The sequence below is a fragment of the Dendrobates tinctorius genome, unplaced genomic scaffold, assembly GCF_039654945.1.
Source record: "Dendrobates tinctorius isolate UK_male_01 unplaced genomic scaffold, ASM3965494v1 ptg000016l, whole genome shotgun sequence".
In the NCBI taxonomy this organism is placed as follows: Eukaryota; Metazoa; Chordata; class Amphibia; order Anura; family Dendrobatidae; genus Dendrobates; species Dendrobates tinctorius.
This window is the reverse complement of record NW_027361684.1, coordinates 21,317,259-21,341,748: the sequence shown is the minus strand read 5'-3', so window position 1 is coordinate 21,341,748 and position 24,490 is coordinate 21,317,259. Positions and strand designations below refer to the sequence as shown.

The window sequence follows — 24,490 nt, the reverse complement described above, 5'->3', positions numbered from 1 at the left end:
GAGGTAAAACTCAATTTGTTCACCCCCATTTCCATGTTACAGGATGGATATATGAACCTGGTTCTGTAGACACACCTGACAATGTTGCTCCCCTTACACTTAGACATTTATGATGCAGCATGTTGTAATAGACTCATTTTCATGAAGCACAAATTTTGGAACACGGGTGCATTTGTCTAAGGCTGCGTTCACACCAATGCATTTTCGGGCTGAGTGCTGTCCAAGGAAAAAAAAACTGACAACACAACTGTTATTCAATAGGGCTGTTCAGATGACCTAAATGTGCACATGCGCATGAGAAAATATCTCAGCATGCCCAAATCTCTTATGTATTACGGATGTGTCTCCCTATTCAAATCTATGGGCGCGTAAAAAAAACTGAATTCCACACAGATCATCCATATACAATCCGATTTTTGCCATTATTTACATAGAAAACTATGTTATAATATTAGTTTTTATTCACTGCAGATATATAAAAACAAATGCCATACGTATGAAATTACAGATGAAAAAACATCTGTTTTTGTATTTTTTCCTGGATGAAAATCCGTCACTTTTTCTATACGCTTGTTTGAACTTTGTTTGTTTAGGCAATGTTTTCACTCCATTCACCTGTTTTGCTGGACATCAAGTTTTTCGACCCCAATCAACAATACAGTATATTCTCCTATTCAATCAAATAGAAAATCGTAATAAACTTTACCACCTGTCCCGACTAGACTTCGGTTTTCTTCTAAGGATTTTAGTCCACAAATATGCTCTGTATAATACAATTCAGCCAAAAATATGAATAGGAAAGGTCAATGCTGAAATTCCCCCTTAAAACGGAACATTTCAGACTGGCTGATTTACGGCATAATATGACCAAAACTGAGGAACCCTGATGTTTGTAGACATTTTGACTTCCATTAATGGAATGACTCCATGAAGATAAATGTAGGCATTTTTGAGCTGGAGATGGTAAAGTATAGTCATAAAATGACTATAAACAAAGTTTGGTCCACAAGTAAAAATAACATCCTGTAAGAAATAATGAATATATAGACATCTTAAACATAAATTATCTGTACTTTCTAGGCACAGACTAACCAATTGTTAACGCAAACCAATTTGCAACATAAAATACCTGTACTATCTAGGCACAGACTAACCAATTGTTAACGAAAACCAGTTTACAAGTAGCTTCTTCCCTTTTTATATGAAATACTATGCAGAAAATGGAAAATATTACTCTCCATATGGAAAACCTTGAGTTTTTAGGCTGGGGCTACAAGGCAACTTTGGCTATGGCACCTGATTCGCGACCAATATAAGTGAATAGGGTCACATTGCCACCCTGAGGGTACATTGACTTTGAGAAGTAAGTACAACTTAGTTGGATTTTTTGCAGTTGCAGTACCCTCGGTCGCAAGGTGACCCCTTGGTTGCACAACAAATGTTGCAGCCAACGTTGCCGTATATCCCTAGCCTTATAGTAATTTCTTCTATTTCCCCAACTACAAGAATTCACATTAAAGGTTTTTGTGCAAAAAATCTTGAGTAACAGAGGCCTGACTGTAACAAGTCATCGCTATTTTTTGTTTTGCATGGATGTTGCTGTTTATTACCATATGAAGTACTTAAAGGTTGGATTGCCACCTTTTGATATATATATATATATATATATATATTTATTTTTATTTAATTTTTTTTTTTTACTTAAATACATGTATTCCGGGCTAAAAGTTACTTTTACAATTGGGCTTTAATAAAAATCTTACATCCTTTGGCTTTTACAGGCTCTTTTTTTCCCTATACATTCAATTTCGACGGTGTGTGGTAATAAATCAGCTGAAAGGAACGCAGAAAAAGAGAGATTAGTCCCAAACTCTTTTGTCAGACTGCTAGAACCCAATAGCAAAAATGGCTTTTAACTCAAAATACATGTATTTAAGTACACCCAAAGACAGAAAAATACCTTCTTTAGAAGAGCTCATGTCATTGGCATTCTTCAGTCTTCTGCTGACTTTTTTTCGTGGGATGTATGTGTGTTGGTGTTCTGTGCATACACGTGACTTGTTTTTGGTTCGTGAGCAGTGAAAAACAAAGTAAAGTAATGTTAGTGCTACTGAGCAAATTCTGTTATGCAAATTTTCCCAATTCTGTATTCGTGAGAGAGTAATACAATTTTTGTGATCCAAAATGTGCTGCTTGTTATATTCGTTGCTGTCCTAAAAATAATTTCTGATAAGTGTTAGAAGGTGATGAAGAACTGAGTTCCATGACTCCAATATATTTCTAGAAATTGTCCCAAAAAATTTTGGCCCACACTCAAGTGGTTAAGTGAAGAGAAGGATCTTTTTGGAAGCCACCACAGATCCATCATATTGCTGTTTCACTCTGCACAGCTTCTTTGAAATTCTCCAGGGCCCATGTGCACTTTAACCCAAGAACACCACAAAACCTTTGTTATGGTGAAGGCTCAAATTTGTGACTCGCATTCCTCACCCAAGAGAGAGGGTTTAAATGTCGATCGTGATCTTTGTCAGACTCTGGTTGGCTCTGTGCTCTCTCTGGTTTGGGGTTTGCAGAGGGTGGTTCAGGCTGTTGAACAGACATAGTCCTTCGTAGGTGGTTCCTCTTTCTTAGAAATTCGGGTTGTGTGTGTAAACCAAAGCTGCCCTTCCTCAGGATCATCCGGGAGTTGTTCTTTTTGGGACGGGAATGGTGACTAAATTCCAGAGTAGCCAAGTGAGCAGCATACCCATCACTAATAAACTACAACAGAACATAAATGTGATTATGATCATACCAGAGATATTATACACGTTATTCAATGGCGTTACAATTTTCCAATTTTAGAAATGTTAGTATAAAAGTACAGAACACAACCGTGCACATTACTGGGTAATTAGTATACTCCGGATCCTTACTGTCATATGGATACAATGTCATCCTACCTCAATAAGTGTCAAAATAAAGTAAAATAAGGCCACATGTTTGACCTCACAAAAAACTGCTTTACTGCAGATCTGTACAATTTTCATATTTTATGAATTCATAAAGCACCACCTCGGTGGTTTTTTTTATTTAACGTCTTACTGATCAGAGGTCACAGCTAACGCCTACAGCCTCTCACTGTAAGTCTGCATGTGCTTCATTCTGGCTCTCGTGGACGTACATTGAGAAATGACTAACAACTCGCCCATAAAACACTGGAGCGATCCGGTAGGTCACATTGCAGAAGACGACCGCAGCAGCGACGAGAACAGATGAAGACGGCAGCTGGTAAGTATAATACTAGGGGTAGGAAACAGATTAGTAGCACCACTCCAGCAGGAAAATAAAAATGTTGTGGTGCTTTAATATGGTTTTCATATCATTTTATGAAGCTTTCTATACTTCCGAGTGATACCATAAGTTTGCATTGCAATATCTTACATGGGCAGTCTTTGTGCTAGTGTAAAATAATCGGTATTTCATATGGACACAGAGAAAATGGAACAAGGTATACCAATCCTTGAGAATCCTGCACATAGGAATGACATGGGGACCATCAAACTATTGGGACACCTTCAAAATGTGGGGTTGGGGGAGCAGGCATTCTTTTTTAGCATAAATAAAAGTAATAAGAAAACACTTATTGGATTGGTATTAGAAGCACCAAATCTTTACTGCCCTTCATTTCGAAAGTCTTGATTAAGGATGAAAAATGGATATAATAGTTACCTGGCATTGATTCTGATACTTCTTAGCTGGACGTCCGACTATATAGATTTGAGAGGACGATAACCCAAGAACATTGTACACAGAAATATCTTTCATGGAACCATAAGCTGAACTGATTTTAATGTGACACTAGATAAGACAGAAGATACAATAGACATAAATGCATATATTAGATATATTTCATATGTTTCCTTAGATTTCAGAACTACTGTATGAGAAGTGACCTATCCCCTCTTCCCAAATGTTTTATTATACAAGTTATTTGAATTTCTAGAACCACTCTGGAGAAATAACTAATTTGAAAAAAACACCATCTATAATATCTATTTGACCCCAGTGGAGCTCATAATCTAGATGTCCACTCTTAATAATGCATACAGAAAGTTAAGTCTCAGACAATTCCGTTCAAGTGAATTTCCAATAATTCAAGGGGTTGTCCGGCCTTGAGGTACAAGTCTTCAGTCATATTATGTGTATTCTCCGGAGCCGGCAGCGGGCGTATAGCTAAGTATATGATTTACATACATGCAGTTCCATGCCAACTAGACGTGCGTGGCCTCGCTCAATGCAAATGTACTGAGCAAAGCCAGACATGTCTAGTTGCAGTGTGGCCAGAAGTTATGCAAATCACATTCTTGCGGCCACATGACCCCCACTCCCGGCACCGCTGTAAATATTCACAAGTCTGCAGTCAAAGAGTGATTATAGACTTGTACCCCAAGGCCGGACAACCCTTTTGTTAGGACCTTATTTTCAGTTTCACTTTCCTGAGATCGCTGGATGAGCTGAAGGATACAATCATCACAGTGGATACCTAGGTTCACATTGTGAATGAATATTTCTTACTATGTTGATAAAGACTCGGGTACTGATTAAATATTTTCACCAGATTTCTGGCATAAAGCTGATTGAAAAACTTGTTGTGCAAAAGTTTGGCAACTTTTCGAGTTTGTTTACCCAGTGCCTACAAGCTTTGGCAAATTTTTAAAAATAAATAGATTTGTCGAGCAGACTCAACAAATTCATCACCAAAATATTATTCAGTCGTCGACTTGCGTACATTTCTTGCTATGGCGCACACCAGATGAAAGATAATCCAAATTCATTTAGAGGCTCACCTCAATGGCCACCTCTTCATAAGGACTGGTGGGGAAAATAGAAATCGGTGCCTTGATTGTTACAATTTGGGAAATAGTGAGTGTTGTAGAATAAGTATACCCACAGATCAGCCTCTGTTCACATTATCATGGCTACAACTCAATTTGGAGACATGATAGTTCCATCTTTAGATCTCAACCTGTACTGATGTGTCCTAATGATGATGTCCAACAGGTTTTCAGTATATTTCATGGTAAGGAATTGTGGATATGGTGTGACTATTTGATTCTATTTGACTATATGATTCTCACCAGGTGCCATACATGTTCTCTCCAGAAACAAATATTTAGGAGAGAATAGCCCAGTAACGTGATATACATTATAGCAAATCATAATTGATTTTCAGGTAGATAACCTCTTTACACTGTGAATTGATCATGAATGTTCATTTGGGCCATCAATGACCTTATTACAGATGCATTATTGACAATCAGAATTTCCCACCTCTTGCATGAGGTTCCGGAGGAATATCGTCTTCTGACGCAGGGGGTCGTGTACAAGTCCGTCAGAAAAAAAGATCATCCCTTGAGGAAAATTATGCTGTGACAACCAGGAGACTACTCTTTGCTTCTGCATGTCTGGACGTCCTGTGATGTAAATTATTAGATACCCGAGATCTTGCCAGTGCCTGTAATTGAATGACACAGAGAAAATAACATCAATCACAAAGCCAACATAAAATAAGAATGATGGCATTAGAATTTGGATTGGAAATCTGCATCTAAAATGATCTGAGTTTCTATAATATCCCGTATGCAAATTGCCTCTTCAGAGAAGAAGAGGACTTGAACTCTATAGCGCCACCTGTTGGAAGCAGAGATCCTACAAGTCACAATCGACCCTTTAACGAGTCTTGCAATATGACAGAATAAAAGCCAAATCAGGATTGTAGGTCATATATGTAGGTGAAAGATACTTTACCTAACAACATCCACTGCTCCAGCCCTGACTTTAGGGTCGCTGCCCATAATGGACACACTTGCTGCAAAAGAGCCGTCTATGCTGAAAACAACACACTCCATCCCTCGAGGAAGAACAGTCAAGTAACTCTGCGCGCTGCTCTGATCTCCTCTGTAGACCAATAAGAAAACAATCCATGAAACAAACATGAAGGTCTAAAGGTCGTTCATTTATATGGCAACCTTTGGCCAACAAATTCTACAATCCTAAACACAAAGTGTTGCCTCTTAGATACTACTTCTAGGACTACCCTGTAGATAAGACTTTGGGAGCAAATCAGAGTAAAGACCGAAACCTACTTGAACGTGATTTATTAGGCATCTTGTATTAGATTTCTGTCTGAAAAAAAGTTAAAAATTTTGACGCGTGTTTTGTGAATTTTGTGACTTTCTTCGTGTACTGCACTGGAGGTGGAGAGGGTTTGCCTATCACAGCCTAAAAAATTAACTATAATATACACCAAAAAGCTCATATCCAGCATAGATTTCCATTTGTGGCACACAGAGAGGCAAATATGTGAGAAATGGGTTGAGCAGGCAATGCTTTTAATACATTTGTTGTGCTTTCTTCATTAAAAGTTTCAACTTCTTTAATTCTTTATGGCAGTGTTAAAAATAATAATGAAATCATCTAGTACTCACCCTCCCCAGGACCTGTGCTGTGTATACGTTGATCCTCTGATGATTGTGTGCAGCAGTGGTCCCCCACATTTCTTACCTTGAGAGTCACATTAATCTCTGAGAGATGGTCGTGAGCAATATCCAACGTCACCCATCCCCCATCCAGAGGGGCGACACCCAGAGTCCCCTATTATCGGTATAACAGCAAAGCTTACTGCACAGAGGGCAAACCGAGACCTTGTGCCACACTCTCTTATAAAAAGTATTCTTGTATCGCACTTTACCCCGATCGATAATTCTTGTATCCAGGGCTCACACAATGCTACTGCTTACAGCTACAAGTTCCCTCTACCTGACAGTATCATCCCATCTTCAGGTTGCCATATTCATCTTCCATTCATAGCCAATATATGCATATCCAGATCTTCTCTTCTGTGCAGGAGTACTCACAAAAGTCACCTGACTACTAGACCTGGTGCTAATGCACCCAGCTGGCTGACAGTCTCGAGCCAAACATCATAGCACGGATGGCTCAGTGTCTAGAACTGCAGCCTTGCAGCGCTGGAGTCTTGGGTTCGAATCCCACCATGGACAACATCTGCAAGCAGTTTGTATGTTCTCCCTGTGTTTGCGTGGGTTTCCTCTGGGTACTCGGGTTTCCTCCCACATTCCAAAGACATACTGATAGGGAATTTAGATTGTGAGCCCCATCGGTGGGGACAGTGATGATAATGAGTGCAAACTAAAGAGCTGCAGAATATGACAGCGCTATATAAAAATAAAGATTTATTTATTTTTAAGCCCACGAGCCACCTGTAGCTCCTGAGCCGCAGATTGGGAACCCATGGTGTATAGGATGTGATAGTGATTTCACAACTACAGCACTGCAGCTAATCACTGAACCCAGAGGCTCTTGCAGAGGCACCAAGCCAAGTGACTGGCTGCAGTGCTGTTGATTGTGTAGCCTCTGAATAATTACAATAATGGAAACACGTTCCATTCCATTATTTTTAACACTGCCATGAAGAATTAGTTATAAGGAGAAAACATCTTTAGGGTATGAGCACTCAATGTTTATTTCAGGTGGGTCTGCCCCGAAACCCTCTTGAAAAAAAGCGCTACCTAAATGCTCAACAGAATGGACACACTATGGATTTCTATGTAGAAATTACTTGCTATTCATTTGTTCAGGATTTTGAATATGTTTTATCAAGTCTCCAAAAGGATCAATATTTTAAAAGTAGTGAGCTGACCAATCTTCAGACATTTTCTGCTTTAAGGACACTATATACTTTAATATACAAGTCAATTTGAAGCCTCAAAGGACGCCAGGGCGCCTTTTTGAGCATTGTGTCAGCGTTCCTGCTTGGAAAACCACTAGCGGTTTCTTCACTGGAGGTAAATAGAAAATGTATGGCAAACGACAGTAAAAAAACAAAAAAAAGATGCTCTAATAACACTTGAATAATGCTAAAAAAAACAAAGGTGGGGGACAAAAAAATATTGAAAATGTTCTCAGGAATCAACCTAATAAAATGCAAGAAAGGTCACTTCAGGAAAGAAAAAAAAGTGCTGGCATTTTCTCAAGCCGTTTCCCGTTGAAAATCTTGTCGACCTGGAAAAGACATTGTGTGCACATGACCTTACAGTGACATCAGAGAGGGAGGAAGAAGTCAACTTCTCCTTATTAGGTTTTGGCAGAAACCATTCTAGCCTGATACTCTGCTGCACAAAAAAAAGGAATGTCATTTTTAGCAAATAAATAGCTATTGTAATAGTTTTATTGTACATCCAGGGACAAATGCTGTTTGTAAAAAAAAAGTTAAAATCTTTATTACATTTTGTGTATATTCAAGCATCGATGGTCATTGTCCCAAAGCTCCCTAAGTATATATGAATGAAACCTACATAATTGCTATGTGGAATAGTTACTCTTGAGTACAAGCTTACCTTACAACTATCTTGATGGGGTATACTCCAACTCCCAATCTTTTATCCTCTGGTACAGTATAGGACACTCGTCCACTGCTATTGGATATCTCAGTGTCAAAGTAGACCCATCTGCCACTGGAGGGCTCTATCATGATGAGGATGTCTACCTGGAATATGAGTTTATAACTTAGAAAGTTGGTTTCTAGAACGCAATAAATGCAATCGAGTGTACGTAAGTATAGTAATGAATGTAATTGTGATATTGATTACAGTCATTACTATAAGATTATTATGCCTTAGAATATTTGGTCTCTAATACCTTTTCACCCGTCAGAGCTACCATGTCTAGAGGACCATACATGAATCGACCAACTAAGATTTGAGATCCTCCTTCCACTGCAATCACATCATTGACTCGGTGATTGGCTGTAACATTCTGGAATAAAAGGAAAAAGAGAATATATTATTTAAATGTAGAAAAAACATCAATACCCAGAGGTTTTATTACCAATTTTCACACTGTAACTGCTAAGTAGATGTGATAGAGACTCAGAATGGCAGCTAGGCAGGAGCATAGACTCAGTTTGGTGCTTCGGTCCTGTATCTATATGCCCTATCTAAGGCACAGTGGCTTTTGGTCATCTAACATTCAAGTGACATTCCCAAAATACTCCCAATCGTTACACCCAGGTAAAGATCCGATATAGGAAACTTTACTCTTTCACACAACTTACTTTTTTTTTTTTTACAGTTCCATTACATCACTTTATAAAGGTAATAATTTGCTTTAAAGAGCCAAGAAAATTGAACAAAGCAAGTGCATCAATGTTATAGGTGATTGATTCAAATATATATATATTGCTACCAAACAACTGGTTTATACACTTAAATATGGTTTGAATGAAACTTTAGGGGCCTTTTTTTTTTACTTAAATTCATGTACGGTATTTGTGGGAGAAAAAAATGACTTGTGAGTTTCATTAAAGTTTTTTCACAATTTTGCACTTACTGGCTTTTTTTGTCCCTACACATTCAACTATTAAGTGGTCTGTGAAGTCATATGAAAGGAGCTCAGAAAAAAGATAAGGCTAAATTCACATTTGCATTTGGGTATAGTGCGTAGGGCTGCGTACTTCCTCCCTTAAGCACCGTCGACTTACACACTTCTTCCCTTAAGCTCCGCCTACTTCCGCATGCATTCTGTGTACCTATCGTTAACATTGGGTACACAGGGACATGTGTTGTATGCGGATGCATCAGCATGCGTCGTTTTAACATGCCCACCAACTGCACAGAAATGCAACATGTGTTCAGCGGGCACAGCGCATGTCCCTACGCACCCAATGTTAAAGATAGGTACGCAGGATGCATGCGTAAGTAGGCAGATCTTAAGGGAAGAAGTGCGTAAGTAGGCAAAGCTTATGGGAGGAAGTATGCGGCCCTTTGCACTACCCAAACGCAAGCGTGAACCCGGCCTAATGTGTGCTGATTGACGAAATCACAGTTAACGCATTCTGTAGCCAGCAATAGCTAGAACAACACAGAGGTTACAGAAGGCAAACGGTGCAAAAGTTTTAATGATTACCAATTGCAAAAATATTTTAGCCTAAAGTACATGCATATAAGTAAGAAGTATAAAATGTTCCAAAGGGTGGACAACCCCATTTAATACTACGTTTGCACTGAACTTTAATGTTCATATAGTGCACAACACATAAACTGGTGGAGAAATGTTGAATTTGATGGACCTTTTTCATTTTTCAACCAAAGTAATAAAGTTACATAAATGGCACTACTTCAAACAGGGTGGACAATACGTTTATAAACTACCCAACTTTTTGTCAGGGCTGGGTGACAACATCATTTTCTTTATATTTATTCTTAAATATTTTGTTCCCAATAATTTACATTATACAGTAACTATTGCAAATTGGTACCCCATTACTGTACAAGAAACTGCTTAAATGGGTTATCCAGGACTACTGTATATTATATTTTTTACTATGGGCCTAAGAATTAACAGGTAGGAAGTTGCTAACTAGCTGCCTGTTCTGCCCAGCGGCAATCTCTACCAGCACAGATCATTCTACTCACCGTCTTCTGCTGACGTCGTGTCGATAGAGCATCAGCTTCTCTTCCTTTCTGCTGTTGATGGGGTGTGACTGCCGATTTCATGCTGATTGACAGTTTGGTCCCTGCTGCCTAACTGTGGGGAGCCAGATGTCGATCAGCATGATGCCGGCAGTCACGCCTCGTCAACAGAGCAGCCCAGAAGAAGAGCAGCTCTGTTGACATACAGCATCAGAATCACAGGCAGGAGAGGCCAGTGACCGCTCTGAGCCAGCACATAGAACTAGCAACTACTTGATAATTTGTTGGCTCATAGTACAAACTGATTTAGTCCCGGACAACTCCATTAACAAACTTTATTGTCCAATTTGCTGACGGTGTAAACAACAGTCTACACCCAGAAAAGGAAAGGTTTTATAAAATAAAATTCAATGTCATTTGCCCGTAGACAGGATATAGACTATTTTACAGATCACATTTGCTGTTTGCAAAGCCCAAGCCCTAATATTTTAAGGCTGTTGCTTAGGGAAAGACGTCATTAGGTGAGATACAGTAGTGTCACTCAATGTGCAGGAGAAAGGTTGATGGCCGGAGGATATACAACACTAGAGATAGGCAACACCATCTGAGACGGAAACATGGCTATCAGTCCCAAGAGCTGAGTGTAAAGTTCTATGTACAGTGTATGGCCTATCCTATATTATGCAGAGTGCTTCTTAGTTTGACTTTATGACATACGCGCAGTTTGACGTGATTCCTCTTTCGCAGCCATTTCTCCTGGCGACTCGAGGGGCTCATGTTCATAGTGTCGATTCCTTCCTTTTGCTTTATCTGCACGCTCTCGTACCTCATAAGCTGAAAGACAATGAGTCCTGATTAAAGGGAGTGACGGAGTCACAGTACAAAATGTCTGAGCTGTTCCTTAACGAGTCTTAGATCAAAGACGATAAATAATTAAATGGTAAAGGCAGACATATAGGAAGATGTTAAAGTTTGAATACATAACTGCAAAATTGTGCTGTATAATGCTAATTTCCATAAGAAATTGATAAATGGCAAGCTGTATATCGAGCTCAGTGATGTGAGAAATTGGCAATATGTTTAGAAAGCACAGTATGGATTCCAGCAAGTTTATTTGTATACATGAAAGATATACAGGCACCTCTCACAAAATTAGAATATCAAAGAGTTAATTTATTTCAGTTCTTCAATACAAAAATTGAAACTCATATTATATAGAATCATTACATAGTGATCTATTTCACGTGTTTATTTCTGTTAATGTTGATGATTATGGCTTACAGCCAATGAAAACCCAAAAGTCATCTCAGTAAATTAGAATACTTTATAACACCAGCTTGAAAAATGATATTAAAATCCGAAATGTTGGCCTACTGAATTGTATGTTAAGTAAGTGCACTCAGTACTTGGTCGAGCTCCATTTGCATTAATTACTGCATCAATGCGGCGTGGCATGGAGATGATCAGCCTGTGGCACTGCTGAGGTGTTAGGCTATGTGCACACGCTGCGGATTGGTCTGCGGATTTTTCAGCGCAGATTTTGCAAAATCCGAAGGTAAATCCGCAGTTCAAAAGACCTGCGGTTTATCTGCGGATTAGGCTGCGATTTTGCCCTGCGGTTTATCACCTCTACAATGGAGGAGATGGCAAACTGCAGCGGAATCCGCAGAAAAGAATGACATGTCATTTCTGTGGATTAGAAACCGCAGCAAATCCGCGCGGAAAATTCCGCATCAAGTGCACTGCGGTTTCCATTTTCCATAGGATATAATGGTACTGTACAATGCAGCAGATTCTGCTGTGAACCCGCAGGGCCAAATCCGCTGCGGATCCGCAGCAAAATCCGCAGTGTGTGCACACACCCTTATGGATCCAGGTTGCTTTGATAGCAGCCTTCAGCTTGTCTGGGTCTGGTGTGTCTCATCTTCCTCTTGACATTGCCCCATAGATTATGGGGTTAAGGTCAGGCGAGTTTGCTGGCCAGTCAAGCACAGTGATACCATTGTTTTTAAACCAGGTATTCCTTTTGGCAGTGTGGACAGGTGCCAATTCCTGTTGGAGAATGAAATTTCCAGGCTTGTTGGCAGAGGGAAACATGAAGAGTAGCGATGAGCGCGTGTCCTCATTACTCGAGTTTTCCGAGCATGCTCGGCTGTTTTCCGATTGGGTGTGCTCGTAAATTATGTCTGAGTCCCCGCAGCTGCATGATTTGTTGCTGCTAGACAGCCTGAATACATGCAGGGATTGCCTGTTTGTTAGGCAATTCCCCATGTATTCAGGCTGTCTAGCAGCCGCAAATCATGCAGCTATGTGGACTCAGACATAATTTACGAGCATGATCAAGATACTCGGAGAACACCCAAGCATGCTCTGAAAACTCGAGTAACGAGCACACTTGCTCATCACTAATGAAGAGCTCTAAAATTTCCTGGTAGACGGCTGCGCTGACTTTTGTCCTGATAAAACACAGTGAACCTACAAAAGCAGATGACATGGCTCCCCAAACCATCACTGATTGTGGAAACTTCACACTAGACCTCAAGCAGATTAGATTGTGGCCTCTCCACTCTTCCTCCAGACTCTGGGACCTTGATTTCCAAATGAAATGCAAAATTTACTTTCATCTGAAAACACCTTGGACCACTGAGCAACAGTCCAGTTTTTTTTTCTCCTTGGCCCAGGTAAGATGCTTCTGGCGTTTTCTATTGCCCATGATTGGCTTGACACAAGGAATGCGACACTTGTAGCCCATGTCCTGGATACGTCTGTGTGTGGAGGCTCTTGAAGCAATCACTCCAGCAGCAGTCCATTACTTGTGAATCGCCTTTTCTTAACAATCCTTAATAATAATAATCTTTATTTTTATATAGCACCAACATATTCCACAGCATTTTATAGTCTGCACACATTATCATCGCTGTCCCAGATGGGGCTCACAATCTAGCTTCCCTATCAGTATGTCTTTGGAATGAGGGAGGAAACCCACACAAACACGGGGAGAACATACAAACTCCTTGCAGATGTTGTCCTTGGTGGGATTTGAGCCCAGTGCTCCAGAGCTTGCAAGGCTGCAGTGCTAACCATTGAGCCACCGTGCTGACCTAATCCTTTCAAGGCTGTAGTTATCCAGGTTGCTTGAGCACCTTTTTCCACCACACTTTTCCCTTAAACTCAGCTTTCCAGTAATATGTTTGGATACAGCACTCTGTGAACAGCCAGCTCCTTTAGCAATGACCTTTTGTGGCTTACCCTCCTTGTGGAGTGTGTCAATGACTGCCTTCTGGACATCTGTCAAGTCAGCAGTCTTCCCCATGATTGTGGAGCCTACTGAAGCAGACTAAGGGACCTTTTTAAACGCTTAGGCATCCTTTGCCGGTGTTTGTTAATTATTCTAATTTACTGAGATAATGACTTTTGGAATTTCATTGGCTGTAAGCCATAAACATCAACATTAACAGAAATAAACACTTGAATTAGATCACTCCGTTTGTAATGATTCTATATAATGAGTTTCACATTTTGTATTGAAGAAATGAAATAAATTAACTTTTTGGTGATATTTTAATTTTGTGAGAGTCAACTGTACACATTATTCTTGTAGGAGATCCTAGCCAACACTTAAGTAAAATTATTGGGGAACATGGACGTCACAGAGTAGGCCTTCACTTTGAGTCTAAGATGCTAACAAAGAGTCGTTCTTACAGGGTCGCCTTCATAATAACAATAAATAATAATTTTATTTCTATAGCGCCAACATATTCCGCAGCACTTTACATTATAGAGGGGACTTCTACAGACGATAGACATTACAGCATACCAATAATCACATAGATCAAAACAGATACCGAGAGCAATGAGGGCCCTGCTCGCAAGCTTACAATCTATAAGGAAAAAGGGAACAAAAATTAGATGACTCTGTATGGTACCAACAAACCTTTTCAGCAATCAATAAAACGAAAAACCAAAGAAATAATGGGATCATTCAAAGGCCCATAAGTTATTTTCTCCCTATGAAATGGTATCATATCCACCTCTATTGGACCCTATGGAGAATGTGGCACCCATGAATCAGTACACGGGTGGTCTCAAAAGGTGGAGACCCCAGTGTATGTATGAACCGTTTCTAACTTATCCATAGGATATGCTAAAAAAAGCTTTGGATGCCAATAACCCAGTCAGACAAAATGGAAAGGACAATCTTTTTACTTTTATCAGGCTCATTTTACCCCGTTAGCTAGAGTTGGTGTGAATCGATGTGCAGGATCCGGTCCACTGGCCATGTCAATAATCTGTGGTCACTGGATGGGAGTCCTGAGAACAACCTTTTGTCTCTTTTGATTAGTCAGCCTGGTGTTATGTCATCTTTGTGGCATGATGTACATGTGATGATGTATCAGGCCCGTTAATCAAAAGAAGAGCTGGGAGGTAGGAGGTGCTTCTTAGGCTGCTATCCATTGGCCACAGATTACCGACATTGTAGATAGACTGGTTCCAACAACTTGATTTGCACCAACTCTGACATACACAATTTAATGTAAAGCACAACCATGATGTAAATGGGACAAGGAGCGAGGATAGTGGATCAGGGATAGAGGTTCCTGACATAAATATTATCTCAAGTTTTATATTTGAACTAAGAAGTAACATTAAATCTTACCTGTCTCAGAATGAAGGCCACCACATCTGTGGATTCCCAGTAACTGGCATGGAAAAGATGTGGTAGGGCTACAGTTGGAAAGGCTGTGAGTACATCTGGGCAGTATAAGGCATAATCAATACGCTTTGTTCCCCACCAATTAGCTGTAACTGCATAAGCAAAATACCAATTCAGACTGTATGACTATATAATTTGTTAAACATTCCAAGACATCAAAGAATTGTTCCCAAAAAGGATTTTTTTTTTCCCAAAACACTGCAACTCCTGTCCGTAGCATGTGTCTGGCATTACAGTGCAACTCCATTCACTTGTAGCACCAGACACAGCTAATGGGCATGAGTATAATCCTGTATTCACACATACAGTGGGGAAAATAAGTATTTGATTCACTGCCAATTTTACAAGTTTTCCCACCAGCAAAGAATAGGGATGTCTGTAATTTTTATTGCACATACATGTCAACTGTGAGAGACAGAATCTGAAAAAATATCCAGAAAATCACATTGTATAATTTTTACATAATTAATTTGCATTTTATTGAATGAAATAAGTATGCCTTGCGAAAGTATTCGGGTCCCTGAAACTTTTCAACCTTTTCCCACATATCATGCTTCAAACATAAAGATTCCAAATGTAAATTTTTGGTGAAGAATCAACAATAAGTGGAACACAATTATGAAGTTGAATGAAATTTATTGGTTATTTTAAATTTTTGTGGAAATTCAAAAACTGAAATGTGGGGCGTGCAATATTATTCGTCCCTTTTACTTTCAGTGCAGCAAACTCACTCCAGAAGTTCCTTGTGGATCTCTGAATGATCCAATGTTGTCCTAAATGACTAATGATGATAAATATAATCCACCTGTGTGTAATCAAGTCTCCGTATAAATGCACCTGCTCTGTGATAGTCTCTGGGTTCTGTTTGAAGCACAGAAAGCATCATGAAGACCAAGTAACACAGCAGGCAAGTCTGTGATACTGTTGTGGAGAAGTTTAAAGCTGGATTTGGATACAAAATGATTTCCAAAACTTTAAACATCCCAAGGAGCACTGTGCAAGCGATCATATTGAAATGGAAGGAGTATTCTACCACTGCAAATCTACCAAGACCCGGTCGTCCCTCTAAACTTTCATCTCAAACAAGGAGATGCAACCAATATGTTTTAAGATTATGTTAACACTATATTGTTACTCATATGTTGTGTATTTTTATATATATTTTCTTTGTATACTACTGCTATTTATCTAGTAATGGGCGGATTCTTGATGTTGATTGGCTACTTTGGCCTATTTAAGACCGCCATATTTGCTATGTATTATACTTGAAGAAGACCATGTGATGGTCGAAACGTTGTATATTTTCATGGCGAAATAAGCTTCTGCACATTTTTTCACACGGATTGGATGCTGCTCCTCTTCATTTTCTTTGGATTTTTGATGTCCAATTGGGTCTTTGGACTTTGAGCATGCATCTCCTCGATCCTGGAAGTGCTGTCAGCTATCTTTTTGTATGCAACCAAGAGGCCCATGATCACTCTGGATGAACTGCAGAGATCTACACCGAGATAGGACAGTCTGTCCATAGGACAAACAATCAGTTGTACACTGCACAAATCTGGCCTTTATGGAAGAGTGGCAAGAAGAAAGCCATTTCTCAAAGTGATCCATAAAAAGTGTCATTTGCAGTTTGCAACAAGCCACCTGGGAAACACTCCAAACATGTGGAAGACGGTGCTCTGGTCAGATGAAACCAAAATTGAACTTTTTGGCAACAATGCCAAGCGATAAGTTTGGCGTAAAGGCAACACAGCTCATCACCCTGAACACACCATCCCCACTGTCAAACATGGTGGTGGCAGCATCATTTTTGGGCCTGCTTTTCTTCAGTAGGGACAGGGAAGATGGCTAAAATTGATGGGAAGATGGATGGAGGCAAGTACAGGACCATTCTTGAAGAAAACCTGTTGGAGTCTGCAAAAGACCTGAGACTGGGACTGAGATTTGTCTTCCAACAAGACTATGATCCCAAACATAAAGCAAAATCTACAATGGAATGGTTCACAAATAAACATATCCAGGTGTTAGAATGGCCAAGTCAAAGTCCAGACCTTAATCCAATCAGGAATCTGTGGAAAGAGCTGAAAACTGCTGTTCACAAACGATCTCCATCCAACCACACTGAGCTCGAGCTGTTTGCCAAGGAAGAATGGGCAAGAATTTCAGTCTCGATGTACAAAACTGGTAGAGACATACCCCAAGCGACTTGCAGCTGTAATCGCAGCAAAAGGTGGCGCAGCAAAGTATTAAGTTAAAGGGGACGAATAATATTTCCTGCTCCACTTTTCAGTTTTTGAATTTCCACAAAAATTAAAAAATAACCAATAAATTTCGTTCAACTTCACAATTATGTTCCACTTTTTGTTGATTCTTCACCAAAAATTAACATTTGGTATCTTTATGTTTGAAGCATGATATGTTGGAAAGGTTGGAAATTCCAGGGGGCCAAATACTTTCGCAAGGCACTGTATTTCATACAATTGAAAAACAGAACTTAATATTTGGTACAGAAACCTTTGTTTGCAATTACAGAGGTCAGATGTTTCCTGTAGTTCTTGACCAAGTTTGCACACACTGCAGCAGGGATTTTGGCCCACTTCTCCATACAGATCTCCAGATCTTTCAGATTTCTGGGCTGTCGCTAGGCAACATTGAGTTCCAGCTCCCTCCAAAGATTTTCTATTGGGTTCAGGTCTGGAGACTGGCTAGGCCATTCCAGCACCATGAAATGCTTCTTACAGAGCCACTCCTTAGTTGCACTGGCTGTGTGATTTGAGTCATTATCATGCTGGAAGTCCTAGCCACAATCCATCTTCAATCCTCTTACTGAGGGAAGGAGGTTGTTGGCCAAAATCTTGCAATACATAACCCTTTCCATCCTCCCTTCAATACAGTGCAGTTGTCCTGTCCCCTTTCCAAAAAAGCACCCCCAAATTATTTTGTTTCCCCCACCAAGCTTCACGGTTGGGATGGTGTTCTTGGGGTTGTACTCATCCTTCTTCCTCCAAAAACAGCAAGTGGAGTTGATGCCAAAAAGGACTATTGTGGTCTTATCTGACCACGTGATCTTCCATGCCTCCTCTGGATCATCCAGATGGCCATTGGCAAACTTCAAACGGGCCTGGACACTTGCTGGCGTGGGCAAGGGGACCTTGCATGCCCACAGGATTTTAATTCATGACGGTGTAGTGTGTTACTAATGGTGATGTTTGACACTGTGGTCCAGCTCTCTGCAGGTCATTGACGAGATTCTCCCATGTAGTTCTGGGCTGATTCATGATCTTTCTCAGAATCATCGATACCCCACGAGGCGAGATCTTGCATGGAGCCCCAGACTGAGAAGGATTGACAGTCACCTTTTGTTTCTTCCATTTACTAATAATTGCACCAACAGTTGTTGCCTTCTCACCAAGTTGCCTGCCTAATGTCCTGTAGCCCATCCCAGCCTTGTGCAGGTCTATAATTTGTCCCTGGTGTCCTTAGACAAGTCTTTGGTCTTGGCCATTTTGGATAGGTTAGAGTGTAATTGATTGAGTGTGTGGACAGGTGTCTTTTATACAGGTAATGAGTGCAGAGTAGGAGGGCTTCTTAAAGAAAAACTAACAGGTATGCGAGAGCCTCCAGAATTCTTGCTGGTTGGTATATGATCAAATATGTAAAATAATACAATGTGACTTTATGGATTTTTTTTAGATTCTGTCTCTGACAGTTGAGGTGTACCTACAATAAAAATTACAGACCTCTCCATTCTTTGTAGGTGAGAAAACTTGCAAAATCAGCAGTGTATCAAATGCTTATTTTCTCCACTGTACGTGTGAAATGTCTGAGTGCTGGACGATTGTTTTATTGGACACCACATGGACCCATTGCGTTAAATTGATGTATTCAGAATAGGACATAGTCAATGGGTCTGTGTGCTCTGCAATAAAAAATCAATCAGCACATCGACACTTCACACGGATGTGTGAATGCAGCCTAAGACTACGGTAGAGATATATGGCGACTTTGGCTGCAATACAGGTCAGATGGACAACGATGGAAATATGCCACTGCTAAATTTCAGCGTAATGCAAGTGAATGGAGTCACATTTCACCTTTTAAAGGGAATCTAGCAGCAGATATTTGCTATATAATCTGAGGGCAGCATGAGGTAGGGGTTGAGACTCAGATTTCAGCGATGTGTCACTTACTAGGCTGTGTGCTGTTGGTTAAATGCAATGAGTAGTTTATCAGCAGCAGATTAACATTACCTAAAGGATTACAGCTCCCATGCCTGGTGGTCCAACCCCGCCCCCACCAATGATTACCAGCTTACTGTCAACATACAGTGTACACAGAAAGCTGCTAATCAGGAGTGTGGGCGGGATTAGCTTTCTCAGCTCTGCTATATGTTATTCTAAAAATTGATTGTGTCACAACTTCTGTACCCAGTAAACTAAGTGATACATTGCTGGAATCAGGGTCTTTTTCTCTAAGTTATACTGCTCTCAGATGAAGTATCAAACACTTGCTGACAGATTCCCTTTAAGGTACCACAACTAGAACAATCAAGTTGCAAAAAACTCAACTGGTTCCTACTTTTTGTGACTTGCTTGTCAGAGTCACAATACTTCCATGATACTGCAATATAGCAGCAACATACAATGATTTTTGTCCAAGTTTACCTGTTATACCCTTCTTTAGTCATTTTGGAGAGAAAAAAACGTTGAGCGTTTCTTAGCATTGTGCATTAATGGAAATAATCACTAGTGTGATCCTCTCGAATTCTTCAAACCAATTTTTCTCACTCAACACATTTAATATTTTGTTCTATCAAAAGTCTTGTTAAAATGTAATCTGAGGTTTCTAGTTTCATCAGATTTAGAGAAAAAAATGTGTTACATTTCCAAAGACATGCCTGAATGCAATAAACCTTTTTCAAAGTATAAATAATTTAGTGGCGATGCCTGGAGAATTCTCTGTGGCTGGTGGTACACTGTCATCTCATGTATGAAATATGCAGTATAGGCTTTTTATCATCAAGACTCACCATAGGAGTTGTAAAGAAATACATTTTCTTACTTTCACCAGGATCTAACACAGCATATGTAGTGTCTGTGGTGTAGTGCTCCAAACATCTAAATGTCCATATCAGGTCACTACTCAGGAGTTCAAGTCAGCATAAGATCATTTTAAGGTTGAACATGCATAAGGTATTCTTTGTAAAAGGGTCAGATTTGTGGTCTATAGCTCTACTCTCCATCTGAGGGAATGAACAGTAAAACGCATGAGGTGCTAGACCATTGTCTTAATGAGAACTTGGGAGTGATAGGTGACCCATAGTTTGTGATGTTATAAAAAAGAATGTCAAGAGCTGCAGCAAAAAGTCGCCTGATGAAGCGAGTACTGACCTTGGACTGGAAGATGCTTTGGCTGTCTTGCCTGGTGGCTGAATTATGAGGTGGACAATGTGGTATTGACCGGTTGTATGAGGATGATGGATTTATACTCAATAAGTGGGTTAGTCTACAAGTTTTGGTGGATTGCCACTTTATGGTTAATGCCCAAAATGTAATGACATCTTCAGTGGTAAATTCTTCAGCTTTAATGGGGGTTGTGGGAAGAAAGCCAGCGTGCTGAGCTCAGAATATTTGGATAAATATATTTGGGTGTATGTAGTTGAACTACAGTAAAGGGTTGGTTGTCCTATGGGCTTGAAACATGGCCTTAAGGGATAGTACTTGATTGCATTTGGACAGGAGGGAGAGGACGTTAAGGAGATGGTCTAGTTAGACCTCTTGGGAGAGTCATGGACTGATTGTAGGCTGCTTAATTATCAGTGCTAGTGGGTGATGAGAGGACCTGAAGAGTGGTGGTCTGAGAGTGTATAATAGACTTTGGAAACTTAACCCTTGAAATTACAGATTGATAGACAATGGACTGGGAACAATGATGTGGAGATGGAGACCATGAGACCGAAAGGATGCTTAGACAAAAACATTTTAGACTGAACCCATTGGATACAGAGACAGGAAAAGATAAGTGGAAGGACTGTAGTAAGTAACAGAGAGTAAGCTCTAAGGCCTCTTTCACACTTCAGTTTTTTGCATCAGTTCAAATCCGCCAAAAAGTCAGACAAGCGGATCCGTTCTCAACTGATGTGAACGGATGGCACAGGATCCGTTTTCAGACGGATCCTGAAAATGAGGAAATTTAAAGGAACCGCTGGCGAGAGAGAGAGAGAGAATGAATTTTTTTTTTGTCCGGCACCCGGAAAGAATTTCGGGTTAAATGAGTGTCTGGAGGATCCGCCAGAGAAAAAAAACGTTGCAAGCTCCGTTTTGAAATCTTTGAGGATGGTGACGGACAGCAACTTTTGGCGGATCCTCAAAAAAAACAGATGCAACGGACGGCAATCCGTCACAATCCGCCATTAATGGAAGTCAATGGGGGAAAAAAACAGATCCTCAAAAGAAAATTGAGGATCCGTTTTTTTCAAAACCTGGCGGATTGTGACTGATTGTAAAAAACTGAAGTGTGAAAGAGGCCTAAGACTGTGAAGAAGCAATTGGTGTCTGTGAAATTAATAAGTAGAAGCTATTTTATTTGTATGGTCCTTTTTATTTTGCAACATTAAAGAATAATCCCATGTTGAACTTGTCGTAACTAGTGACAGTGACCAAAATGTATTGTGTGCCACTACAGCCTCACTTGATTTCCATACAGTGTAACCATTGAGTCTTTGACCTGTGACTTTCTTCCTTCTTTAAGGGGAACGGCTCATGTTTGATCCCTAATCAAATTATAGGAAATCTTGGTTGGGTAAAACACGTATATATAATTGAGGGTTTATTGACCATACTTTGAAAGCATACACCCTAAATCAATTCTCACATATTTGATTTTTTCTTTATAAGACATGTAATCCACTGAACAATATCGTTTTTTTTTACCTATAATGATACCTTTGCAATTCCCAAGTTAAAGTGGTCTATCCAGTCCTTTAAAATTGATGGCTTACTCTAAGGAAAGGCCATTAATATTAGATCATTTGACTATTGCCTTACACCCCACACACTACCAGGTCATTAAACAGGCTGCGGTGCGTATGATCATCAATATTGAAAGCATCATGCGGGCTGGTTCATATTTGCCTGCTCTGTTCTTTTTACTGCAGTTCCACGAGGTATTGCACTGCTGTCCTACTCACGTCAATGGAACAATATAATGCAATCAATATTTACACGGCAGCTAGGAAAAGTACATTTTAGCCAAATAAAATCAAAAAGACATGAGCGCCACAGCCTCTTCAAACTTCTGATTGGAGAGTGTGCCGTAACCCCATCAATCTACAGTAACATTAGTGGACTATCCTAGGAATAAGTCATTAATTGTAAAAGATTAAACAGCCCGATTAATGTTACGATCTTAGAAAATGTTTTTATTCAACATTCAACAAAACTGTATTTAAGTTAAAGAATCACTCCCAACTATATTTTTCCTTTTGCATTTAATATACTGTGAATGTATTAATATTCTCACTGCTGCTCTCTCCAGTGTCCAGCACCATTCTACTTCTCTTCTCAGTGTCATCACCCCTCTTCTCAGTGATGTCCCTGCAATTGCGACTAACCATGTGTGAGAAGGAAGTCTCTTTTACAGTGAAAGCCCATGGAGCCTTGTTCTGCCGCTCCATAGACTCATTGTAAATGCCAATTTTGGCTCATGGATAGAGTGAGTCAGATAGTCGCAATTGCGGTGACATCACTGAGAAGAGGAGCAGAGGGGTGATGTCACTGAGAAGAGGAGAAGAAAGAAGCTCGACACCGGAGATAGCGAAGATAGGTGAGTATTTTACTACACTCACACTACATTACATGCACATATACACAAATTTAAGCAGAAAAAATATAGATGGAAGGGCTTCTTTAGATAACGGCAAGGTAGGGCTGACTTACTGTTAGCCATTTTTGCAGACGGTAGGCTTTCTGAAGAACTTGACATCTCACTACTCATGCTTACAAGGCTAGACCGCCTGGCTTTACCCTGTGTAGGGGTTGATAAGTTGGAGCATGCTGGAGCCTCTGTTGAAGAGTTGTTGTTGGTAGTCGTCTCCACAAATGCTGCGCTACAAGCCTGAATAGCATCCACTGGAGAAAAATATACAGAACATTATTACATTTCTTGTGCAAATCTGCAAACAAAAATGTTGTGCTTCAAATAAAGTGTAAAGGATTTTCTGAGTCAATAAAATGATAGAGCTTAGAAGATATACAGTGAGCCAGTGGTAGACTGCAGCAGGAGCCTCCCCCCTTTCCTGTCTGCAATAGGAAATAATGAAGTAGATGCAAACTAATGTAACCCTTTTACTCTCTGCAAAACTGCTTGTAGCATGATGCATAGGAGGAATAAATCATAATTTACTCTTTAAAAAAAATGGAACAGAACCAATGAACATACTATCAAAGCATCAGATATGTGATGGTGTGATAAAGAAAACCAGAGCAGAATGTGCTGACATTTTCTATTACTAGAGTCAACTATAGTAAATTCATTATGATACATGAGCGAGGGTCACGGATAACCAGACACTTTATGTAATGTTTCCATACGCACACAAAGGAATTCCAATTTATATTCGATTATTCATATCCCCTTTCAAAATGCCCAGAATGGAAAAAAATGAAAGTTCTTTTCATCACGAGGCGCTTCTTCTTCATATCTTTGCCTTCCTATGCACCTTCCTAAGCCTGGAGCTATTTTGTGCTCTTCTTCAGAGGTAGGAGGGCAGACGTACAATTGGAACAGCTTTTTACACACTGGATCTTACTGCTCCTCTCTTGGGAGCCATGATACACGAGCAGTAATACTATCAATTATTCACTTTACAACATTGACACATCTGTACCGGCGCAGCCAATTTACTCTTCCCGTGAATTTATTCTTTATATGAATGCTATCCATAAATAACCTCATGTATAAAACTAGAGGAGGAAAAACTAGAAGAGTCTGCTGCTACAACCAATCAGCGCTCAGCTTTCCACTTTTCACATGCCATTGGCAATGCTCCCATTCTTTTGACTGTTTTTAACACTTTAGGCCTATAGGGGATGTTTCTTAAAGGGGTTGTCTGGCCTTAAGCCCCCGTCTCACATAGCGAGATCGCTGTTGCATCACCGATTTTGTGACGCAACAGCGATCTCGCTACGTGTGGCACATAGCGGTGATCGGGCCCCTGCTGCGATGTCGCAGATCGTGCTTGAATGTCCTGGGCCATTTTTTGATCACTGGTGTCCCGCTGGCCAGCATGCATCGCTGTGTTTGA

The 24,490-nt window shown here is 40.0% G+C and overlaps 1 protein-coding gene across 1 annotated transcript in view; it reads right to left on the bottom strand.

The window, feature by feature from the left end:
* Positions 1 to 439: 439 nt before the first annotated feature.
* PITPNM3 (PITPNM family member 3) overlaps positions 440 to 24,490 on the bottom strand; it is a 793,680-nt gene continuing 769,629 nt past the window's right edge. The window contains exons 11-19 of the mRNA XM_073565568.1: positions 23,124 to 23,315; positions 15,130 to 15,278; positions 11,190 to 11,306; positions 8,701 to 8,817; positions 8,400 to 8,548; positions 5,791 to 5,940; positions 5,314 to 5,497; positions 3,712 to 3,840; positions 440 to 2,760 (exon numbers count right to left, since the gene is read on the bottom strand). Coding sequence (XP_073421669.1) covers positions 2,452 to 2,760; positions 3,712 to 3,840; positions 5,314 to 5,497; positions 5,791 to 5,940; positions 8,400 to 8,548; positions 8,701 to 8,817; positions 11,190 to 11,306; positions 15,130 to 15,278; positions 23,124 to 23,315 — 1,496 coding nt within the window. The 3' untranslated portion in view covers positions 440 to 2,451. The remainder of the gene's footprint in view (positions 2,761 to 3,711; positions 3,841 to 5,313; positions 5,498 to 5,790; positions 5,941 to 8,399; positions 8,549 to 8,700; positions 8,818 to 11,189; positions 11,307 to 15,129; positions 15,279 to 23,123; positions 23,316 to 24,490) is intronic.